General features: G+C 36.9%; 1 protein-coding gene and 1 pseudogene across 2 annotated transcripts; both read right to left on the bottom strand.

The window, feature by feature from the left end:
- Positions 1–1,075: 1,075 nt before the first annotated feature.
- LOC106334857 (cyclin-dependent kinase G1-like) lies at positions 1,076–3,715 on the bottom strand. 2 transcript variants are annotated; one of them, XM_013773238.1, is made up of 2 exons: positions 1,352–3,715; positions 1,076–1,256 (listed from the first exon to the last, which is right to left on the bottom strand). In XM_013773238.1, the coding sequence occupies exon 1, from the start codon at positions 3,366–3,368 to the stop codon at positions 1,680–1,682; it is 1,689 nt and encodes a 562-aa protein (XP_013628692.1). In that variant the 5' UTR covers positions 3,369–3,715; the 3' UTR covers positions 1,076–1,256; positions 1,352–1,679. The 2 variants fall into 2 exon arrangements, with proteins under 2 accessions (XP_013628692.1, XP_013628693.1); XM_013773239.1 differs by having other exon boundaries at positions 1,076–1,806; positions 1,880–3,715.
- Positions 3,716–4,519: 804 nt separating this feature from the next.
- The window catches only part of LOC106330596, a 7,478-nt pseudogene continuing 1,580 nt past the window's right edge, over positions 4,520–10,417 (bottom strand).

The raw sequence follows: 10,417 nt of genomic DNA, 5'->3' as shown, positions 1-10,417 counted from the left end.
GGTTGAACTTAGCGAAATTGTTAAGAGATTTAGACACAGATCCTATGATGGAACACCTTCATTAAGAAAGCTCCTTCTCTGCTGAATCTGTTCAAACACTTCAACATAAGATCGAAAAACTTGAACGCTTTGGCCATTGAGGATACTTTGCAATACCAATCAAAGATTGATTGGCTTTGTCCATTGAGGAAGAGTTTATTGAATTAAACCAAATCAGACAGAAGTGAGAACATGAAGAAACAGGTCTGATTTGATTTGAAAAACCACAACAAAATCGTCTAAACGAAACTATAATCACCTAGCGAAGCATAAAATCGATCACACAGATCGAAGATTTTCACAACAAAAAGAACAAAGAACAAACGTCTTTCTTAACATTTAGACCAAAAAAAAAAAAAAACGTCTCTTCCTCCTCCTGAAAGATCTTGATTTGGTAAGGAGGAGGAAATGAGAGAAATTTCTCCCTCTAGAAATTAGAATGAGAACAACTCACAATTTTTTTGTTTTAAACACCGTAATTTTTTTTGATCAGATGAACACCATAATTTTGTTTTTAAAATTATATCAAGAGGAGCCTTAAAAGAATGCCTAATGGGCATATACGCAAAAAGTGCGCTGTAATAGTCAAGTTTAGATTTGGTCATGAAGACATTGTTGTAATAAGGTCTTTGTCCAGATTACCATTTTAAAACATAATAAAATGTAAAAGTAACGTTAGGAACTGATGGGCTTTATTTATTGATAAGACGAATTTAGTGGACTTTCGTTTGGTAGACAAATGATCAGAATCACCACAACTCACTTCCGTTCAAAAGATGTTAAAGTTTCTAAACCGTCGTATTTGTTGTGGTGTGTAAGAGTGAGGCCTTGTCTACGACACGTATGCAGCAGCAGAGTAGTAGTAAATAACAACATCTGTATCAAGCGCACGCTGAAGCAAACAAACGTGATATTAAAGCCACTCGAGTGACCACAACATAGCAGAGGTTATTATGTCGAGAAAGATACAACATAACATACAGAGGTTACTGCTCACAAGACTTCATACAACATCGCCTTGTGAGCAGTAGAAAAATATCCGAACTATTGCAACATTTGATTCATGGAGGTTCAGTAACAAAAAAAAAATTCATGGAGGTTTTTGGAGTCTAGTCCAGATATAATTAGCAAGTGAAGCATAAATAAGTATCAGAAAATAACGGGGCCTTTATGCATCGGTTACTTCCAAACCATCGATCAGCATAATTGAATATATCCTTGAGAATAAATGAGGAAACAACATGGTAATGAACTGGATAAAAAGACCACAAGTTCACGTAATGTTGTAGATGACAAAAGTAAAGTAACTTACAGATGGCAAGTCTCCTTCCAAAGTTTACCTCGTGAAGAAGATAACACAAAAGAAAATGAAGACGAAAGAAATTTAAAAGTCAACATCTCTCTCAATTAATTTTAACACTGTAGGGTACACAGGGGATTAAAAGAAAGACAAGGAGAAGAGAGACAGTAAGAGAGGGAAGACCCACACACCTTGCAGTTTCATGGACCATTCATATATATACACATGGATGTAACGCTTCCCGCACCACAAAGATGACCAAACTCCTCATTCTTGAAAACCCATGTCAAGAATCACAAAGTAAAGAGTAAACATGAAAAATTCAAAAAGTTTAGATCTCTCAGTTACGCTTTGAAGGAAATGTAGGCATGAACTCCTTGGATTTCTGGAGAGGTACTTCACTGAACCAGGAGTGGTTAAGAGCCTCGTCAACTGTTAGTCGCTTCTCAGGGTCAACATTCAATAATCTGTTCAACAAATCAAATCCCAATTCTGAAAGAACTGGACCTCCGGTAAAAGATGCAGCAGGAAATTTCTTACGCAGTAAATTGTATGGCTGCTTACGAAACTTGGCTTTGGAACCTGGCAGCGCAGTGAATCCAGGCCAAGTTGTCTCACTCGGTGTTCCAAGAACCGCAAATATCTGTTGAAGCTGGTCAATGTCATTCTGACTTTTCCCTCGGAAAAGAGGTTTTAGAGACAGCAACTCACCCATAATGCACCCGATGGACCACATATCAACTGCGGTTGAATACTCCTTTGTTCCTAGAAGAAGCTCCGGGGACCTGTACCACTGTGTGACAACCAACTGCGTGTAGGGCTTGATAGGACTCCCATATTGCCTAGCCATTCCAAAATCGCATATTTTCAGCTCCCCACTGTTGTTCAGTAGAAGATTAGATGGCTTCAGATCCCTGTGGATGATCCAGTTGCTATGTAGGTACTTCAAACCCTCCAACAGCTGAATCATCAAGCATTTGACCTCACTGGTGCTAAAAGGCTGTTTCATCCTGTCCATAACGCCCCTCAAGTCGTGTTCCAAGTGTTCCATGACCATGAAAACACTGTCACCGTTTCCCACCACGACTTCCTTGACGTTCACAATCGACGGGTGATTGCAAGACAAAAGAATGTTGATCTCCCTCAAAGATGTCAATGGGAATCCATATTCGTCTTCCATGTTCATCTTGATCATTTTAAGTGCCACAATCTCTTCCGTCTTTCTGTCCTTGGCTTTGTAGACAACACCATAAGTTCCTTCATTTATCTTGCTTAGCTTCTGGTATTCGTTAACATCTCTACTGCCAGATAGCATGCTCAGGCCTCCCTCTGGTTCATCAACTTCCGAGTCGTTAAAATCAGAAGCACAACATTCTTCTTCACCAACATCCATGTCAATACGACCCTCCAACTCATGCTCTGAATCCTCATGAGCACTGATGGGTTCTAAGCTGCGAGATCCAGAAGAATTGGACCGATGTTCATCAGACGAATCCACTTGAAATTCACCGCTCTCAGGAGTAAGGCTGCTCCTATTCCATCTGCTATTCCTGACAACATGAACTGCCTCATCCTTTGGAGATTCCAAACACCACTTAGACGTAGCAATATTGGGTGCCTGAACCACCTGCTCGGCCTCCAACTGGCCCTCCTCAAGATCATCAAAAGGATGTTTAACAGGCGTCACAGACACTGCAGAAACATACTCTGTTGACTTCAGAACACCGGCATGATCCTCAGATGAAATCTTCCTAGCAGAACCCACATCAACAATGGTCTTCTCAGCAAGTGCAGGTGAAACTGGAGAACGCTTCCTCCTCTTCTCAGGGTGTCTCTGACCAACATCTCCCTCTCGGGCTTCTCCTCTTTGATACAAATCACGTCGCCCATCTTTCAACCAGCGATCAGAATCACTGGGTCGTTTGGTTTGACGCCTCTCACCGTCCCTACCACCCTGACGAGGATAAAAATCACGAACACGATCAACGACGACAGAGCCTTTCGAGATTTCAACTCCTCCTGCCGCCATCGTATCAATAACCAATCGAAAAATCACGATACAACAAAAAAAAAAAAAAAAACCCAAATCACCAACAATCGCCACAAAGAGAACACAAGGATTTGATGGCAATCAAAATCAGATCAATCAAACAAGATAGAATCTCGATGAAAACAAACCAGATCTGGGAAACCCTAAAAGTCAACTCCGGGAACAGATAACGTCTCCTTCTTCTCCGCCGATTCTCGTAGACGATAGACGGCGAATTGGGAATCGAGAAGATTTTGAATCAACGAGCCAAAGAGATCGATCGCAGCGCAGATCTGGAATCTTATGAAAGCAAAGACGCGTTTCTTTTGCGGCTCTCGTTGATCGTCTTATCATTTTATACACGAGAGGGCTCCGTAAGCCATACGCGATTTTTCTTTTCCTAATCCAAATCAACGGTGTAGATTTTGCCTTCTTTTGTTGATCCAACGATTAAGGTTTAGAAGCGCTCAACTTTATTTCAATATTCCTTTCTCCCATGTGCGCATTAAGAAACAAATCTTCATAAGATTAACTTCCATATTAACTACCGACACATCAGTTTAAAAAGGTTGTTTTTAGATCTTTTTCTTATTTAAAAAGATTGGTTTTCTAAAAATTAATTATAAATTAAAAAGTAAAATTATGAGGATTATATTTTTATTGAAAACAAGCAAGTATTAAACTGAATAAATAAAATATATATTTACTTCTTTTTTTGAACAAGCATATATTTACTTTTTATTTTGTGTTAGGAAACTTAAAAAATATATAACAACACTAAACTATCTATATTGGGCTCGGTTTAGTCTAGGGCTTTAATTTTGTTGGGCTCAATAAATATTTGGTTAATTAATTGGCTGACCAAACCATTGATAAAATTTCGAGTGAAAAAGCAAAAAATCCGACCTGCCGTAATCGAACCAGCGACCTAAAGATTTTCTGTCATAGACTACAGTCTGTCCGCTCTACCAACTGAGCTAAGGTCGGAAGTTGGTACAAACTTACTTTTATATATATATTAACAAAAGTCAACTATAGCAGTGTGTTTACGATGGGAGAATTGTGAGGTTCTCTTGTATTAAAATGATCAACAGATTGTTTTGGAGAATACTTAACACAGTGTTTCATAATTAGTTGCATCATTTCTTGATTTAATCTGACAGTTTCCCACCAAGGAACATTGAATTGCATTGTAAGACTTTTTTTAGCACTACTTTTTTCTTGTTTGATCTCAAGGCAAGGAAAACTTGCGGCCACATAGTATTTGATGTCTTTTTGGAGGCAGAAAACAATATTTAAAAGAATATATGAATCATCAACATTAAACAAGACTGCTAAAACGAATTCATAAAGCATCTCAAGCTGCTCTATCAAGCTGTCATGTATTTCTCACATCACATGGCTAATAGTCATAAGACATCCACGGAACATACCCTTTCGCTCTCTGTTCTAATCCACAAATATAGGTTCTGAAGTTTTCAGCACTGGGAAAAGTTATCTAATGAAAAAAAAGGAAAGGAAACACAAAGAAAAACATAGTTTAACCAGACTTTTAGAGAACACCATACCAACTGCTAAAGTAGTTATATGCAAAAGATCATTTCATTCAATTTCAGTTGGATTTTGTATTGGTTATGATCAATCCATTTTGTTTGGAACCGACCGCTAGGTTCTAGTTTATAATATATAAATCCACTCATTTTGCATTTTTCTAAATTATTCTATTAAAATGTAGTCAAGAATGTCACTTGACTTCTCTTCTCTTGATCTTCACCTTGAGTCCCCCAGCCATATAAGCCGTCAAGAGAGGAATAAAAACTGGTTTGTGCTTACTAACCGGTATAATTTCAAACCGACTCAAAACATAACCAACAAAAAATTTCATCTGCATAAATGCCATCTCCTCCCCTATACAAACCCTCGGTCCTGCCTGAAAAACTGGAAACTTGAAAGGCCTAATGGGTTTTAAAACCGGTTCCATAATCTCCGGTTCAGAATCAAACCATTGGTTAGGTTTAAACTCCTCACAGTCCTTCCCCCACTGCTAAAGTAGTTATATGCAAAAGATCATTTCATTCAAATTTTCAGTTCGCTTTTGTATTGGTTATGATCAATCCAATTTTGTTTGGTTATGTCTTTAACCGACCGCTAGTTTCTAGTTTATAATATATAAATCAACTCATTTTACATTTTTATAAATTATTCTACTAAAATGTAGTCAAAAATGTCACTTGACTTCTCTTCTCTTGATTCACCTTGAGTCCCCCAGCCATATGAGCCGTCAAGAGAGGAACAAAAACTGGTTTGTGCTTACTAACCGGCATAATTTTAAACCGACTAAAAACATAACCAACAAAAAATTTCATCTGCATAAATGCCATCTCCTCCCCTATACAAACCCTCGGTCCTGCTTGAAAAACCGGAAACTTGAAAGGCCTAATGGGTTTTAAAACCGGTTCTATAATCCCCGGTTCAGAATCAAACCATTGGTTAGGTTTAAACTCCTCACAGTCCTTCCCCCACTGCTAAAGTAGTTATATGCAAAACATCATTTCATTCAAATTTTCAGTTGGCTTTTGTATTGGTTATGATCAATCCAATTTTGTTTGGTTATGTGTTTAACCGACCGCTAGTTTCTAGTTTATAATATATAAATCCACTCATTTTGCATTTTTCTAAATTATTCTATTAAAATGTAGTCAAGAATATCGCTTGAATTCTCTTCTCTTGAGCTTCACCTTGAGTCCCCCAACCATATGAGCCGTCAAGAGAGGAACAAAAACTGGTTTGTGCTTACTAACCGGTATAATCTCAAACCGACTCAAAACAGAACCAACAATAAATTTCATCTGCATAAACGCCATCTCCTTCCCTGTACAAACCCTCGTTCCTGCCTGAAAAACCGGAAACTTGAAAGGACTAACGGGTTTTAAAACCGGTTCTGTAATCCCCGGTTCAGAATCAAACCATCGGTTAGGTTTAAACTCCTCACAGTCCTCCCCCCACAAATTCTCCATCCTCCCCATTCCGTACGGGAAATAAGTCACCTTATCTCCTTTCTTGACACGAGTCCCGTCGGGTAAAACGTCGTTCGAAGCATGCTTAGAGTCCCATGACACAGGTGGATAAAGCCTCATGGCTTCACATAAACAAGCCTTCATGTAACTCATCTCTTTCAGTTCCTCAAACCCTAGCCCTAAACTTATCAACGGCTCCACTTCCTGTAATAGCTTATTTTCCACATCATCGTTTTCAGATAACAACCAAAACAGCCACGTCATTGCCGCTGATGTTGGGTCCCTTCCCACCATGATGAAACTAATCACCATGTCCCTCACCGCTTCGCTGTCTTGTCCGGCTGCTAGAAACCTTGACAGAAGATCTTGTTTGGCTTCTTGTCCGGTCCCAATCTCGAGACTCTTCCTTTTACCTCTGACAATCTCAAAAACCAACTCGTGTACTGTCCTGATCGCTTCTCTCAACCTCCTCTCGCTTCCCACGTTCAACACACGCTTTGCCTTCCAAACAGCGTAAAGAGACTCCGTGGCACGGCTAGCACTAATCTCAGCCGCGGTATCACCTCCGCAAGTGGGTTAACGGGTCGGGTCAAATCCAAACAATCTGGGTCCCAACCCAACGAGACTTTACAAACAACATCGAAAGCAAAACGTCTGAAAACATCTTGCAAGTCCATGGTAGTACCAACATCAGCTGCTGTAGATAGAATAGGTACAATACGGGTTTCAACTTCTTCTCTAAGAACATCGAAAGCAAAACACATTAGCGAACGAGTCGAGAACTCGTGGTTAGCGAGTTTACGTTGCGAGCTCCATGAGTGACCGTCTACATTGAAAATTCCTTGTCCGAGGAGATCACCAAGGAGGTCTAATCTATTAAAACAGGAGTACAAAAAAAAATAACTCTGAGTTTTCCTCAATAATTACATAGCTATGCCACTGGATTTATATTTATATTATGTCGTTTAGTATAAAAAAAGACAATCACGATCCGTATAACCAATAGTTGGCTGGTTTGCAACTGGAATTATAATGTTTTGGGCTTATTAAACATGATGGCCCAGATCATAATCAGAACTTATATTTATTCAAAATCAAACTGAATAACCTCTATCCAATTGTCTTATAACGAACCTAAACCATTACAAACTAAAACGTCAAATAATTTAATTTAGACCAAGATGAGATGATGTCGTTCACATTCTGTATTTAACCCTTTCTTAACATTTTTTTGTTTCTTAGTTGAAAATAAAAATCAACATTCTGTATTTATATGATATAAAATACATATATATATATATATATATATATATATATATATATATATAATTTTCAACTAATACAGTTTTTTTTATAACAAATTATGTTCACAACAAATTAATACAGTATTTTCATTAATACATAGTTAGATTTAAAAAATATTACTAAAGTATATAGCAGAATACAATAAAAAAATATGGTCTGAATAATATACTAAAGTATCACACCTGAAACCATATATTTTTTGTGTGTTTGAAATATATTCGTAAATATCGGAAAAATAATATTATAAAAAACCAAAAAACGTGCGCTGACATCTAATCTATGTTACATAGAAACGAAAGAGAGTACGTGGAAACGAAAGCATATATAAGCACAAAAGCGAGAAGTAGGTACGTGTTGGAAGCGTATATCCATATATACCTATATATATTAATATATAAGATTTAAAAAAAAAAAAAATTAAGACTAAAGTTTATATGATTTAAATTTGAAATAAAGCATTTCTTCATTTATTATAATTTTGAAACGATTTCAGATTAAAACTGTGAAAATACACATAAATTAAATTTAAAATAAAATATTATAATAATTATTTTTAATGCTTCATAATTAATTGACACAATATATTTGAATATACGATTTATCTTTAATAAAAACCTCAATGCATAATGATAATTTATAGTATTAATTTTAATATTTGTATATTTCTATTCTCCCTATTCAACACTATTAAAATTTGAATTTTATATAAATTAAAAACTATAATTTTATATTATCATTGATATATGACATTGTGTCTTTTTTTTTAAGAACGGAAGCGTGATTCCGAAATGGAATCGTGATATCACTCAAATTACCCTAAGGAGTGATTTTACTCTCTCAAATAAGATGTTCAATTGTAGTACTTAGGGATCGAATCCATAGAGAGCATGGGCACACAATAAACTATAGAAATCTAGGTTAAGCTAGGCAAACAATTTAATAAGTAGTAAATAAAACATGGTTGAACAAGACAGTTGTTTGGTTGATTGATTGAGGTTTGTAAACAATAGGATGAAAGCGCTAAACTTAGGGATTTATCAATCAAGAGATTCAAAACTACAATTCAAGGATGCTAATGGTTTATAGATTCAATTCTAGAACTCGATATCTTATGTAAAAGACAACCAGCTCTCACTGTAAGTCTAATCTATTGACTAAGTCTTTGTTCCAGCTCTTGCATGCGAACAAGGAATGAGCGTCGATCGATGTTATGGTATGAGCGTTGATCGATGCTATGATATAAGCGTCGATCGACACTGCCTTAGGCAAGCGTTATCGATCTGATCGAATATGTTCAACTAGATTCCTAGAGCAACTCTCGTATGCGCCTAGGTATCTAATCCAGCAGAGTTCGGGTTCTGTTAATTGATTGCACGTTCATGCCTCTCAACTATCTTATGATTCTAGATTCAAACAATTAGTCACACTGTCGTACTATTCTAACTATTCCAGATCCTAGTATTACAAATCATCCTGATGTAGAGATCTATAGATAATCTAGCAATCTTAATTGATTATAAGTTTGACATTAAGCTCATGAAATCCCTAAACCTAACAAGATGTATTACTCAGACATGCAAGCAATAACACAAATCATAGTCTGAATAATATAATAGATAAGAAAACAAATATAAAACCAATGGAGTCCCAATCAATCTCTGAAGGAGAATTGATCTTCTCTCCCAACCTAAGAGAAAACAATAGAATAGGATAATAAAAAGCTTGTAGCCGTCAACAATGGCTTAGAAATACATAAATAGGGTTTCTGGTCGTCCATGGGTATTTTGGTAACTTGTGTGGCTTCTGGGTTTCAGTCGGTCTTGAAATATGCTTGGTCCACGTTCTGGAATCACCGTCGATAGATGGCAAGGGTGCACCGTCGATCGACAGTCCTTCATCTCCTCGACAGCTTCCTCTCGCGAGGCAGACTGACCACTTTTCAGTAAAATAGGCATAACTTCTGCTACAGAATGCAGATTGACCTCATACCGGTGGCATTGGAAAGCTAACTCAAAGCTCTATCTTGTGTCAAAAGATGGGATCAATCAAACAGTGGAAAGGTCTCCATCCATAGATAACAATCTGACGCGTATGTGCAGCTCTGCACTCAAAAAAGCTCCAAAAAACACCAAAATCACCACTTTCCTCTAAATCGTCTCTGAACCTGTAAATACTCTAAATAGACTTTATATAGTAGTAAACATATATTAAAACACTTATAAATCGTGGCTAAAAGTGGGTATAATCTATGGCCTATCAAATCGTAAGCTTTCAATGTGTTTTTAAAGAGAATATTTTTTGAAACGAGATTTTGTAAACTTCCACAAGATTCTGATTTCGATTATGGTTCCGACACTACAAGAAAACAGCGGCATACTGAGGGAAAAAATCGTCGGTATGTCGTCGGAATAACGCTATTCCGACGACATACCGACGAAAAAAGTCCTCGGAAATAACTCCTCGGAAATTCATCTTTCCTCGTAAATCCCTCGGAAATTTCCGACGGAATTCCGAGGAAACCCTATTTCCTCAGAATTTCCGAGGACCACAAGTTCGTCGGAAATTCCTTGGAATATTCCGAGGAAGATGTCGTCGGAATATTCCGAGGGATAAACTTCCTCGGAATATTTCCAAAATTAAAAAAAAATTATAAATTTATTTTTTTAAATTGAAATTCTAAAATATAAAATTAAAATTGAAATAGAAAACATATTTAAAATACAAAAA

Source organism: Brassica oleracea, chromosome C3 (genome assembly GCF_000695525.1).
Source record: "Brassica oleracea var. oleracea cultivar TO1000 chromosome C3, BOL, whole genome shotgun sequence".
In the NCBI taxonomy this organism is placed as follows: domain Eukaryota; kingdom Viridiplantae; phylum Streptophyta; class Magnoliopsida; order Brassicales; family Brassicaceae; genus Brassica; species Brassica oleracea.
This window is presented reverse-complemented; position numbering and strand designations above follow the sequence as displayed.

Excerpts from the sequence above, each read along its gene's own strand:
- LOC106334857 (XM_013773238.1), bottom strand. The coding sequence starts at position 3,368 with ATGGCGGCAGGAGGAGTTGAAATCTCGAAAGGCTCTGTCGTCGTTGAT.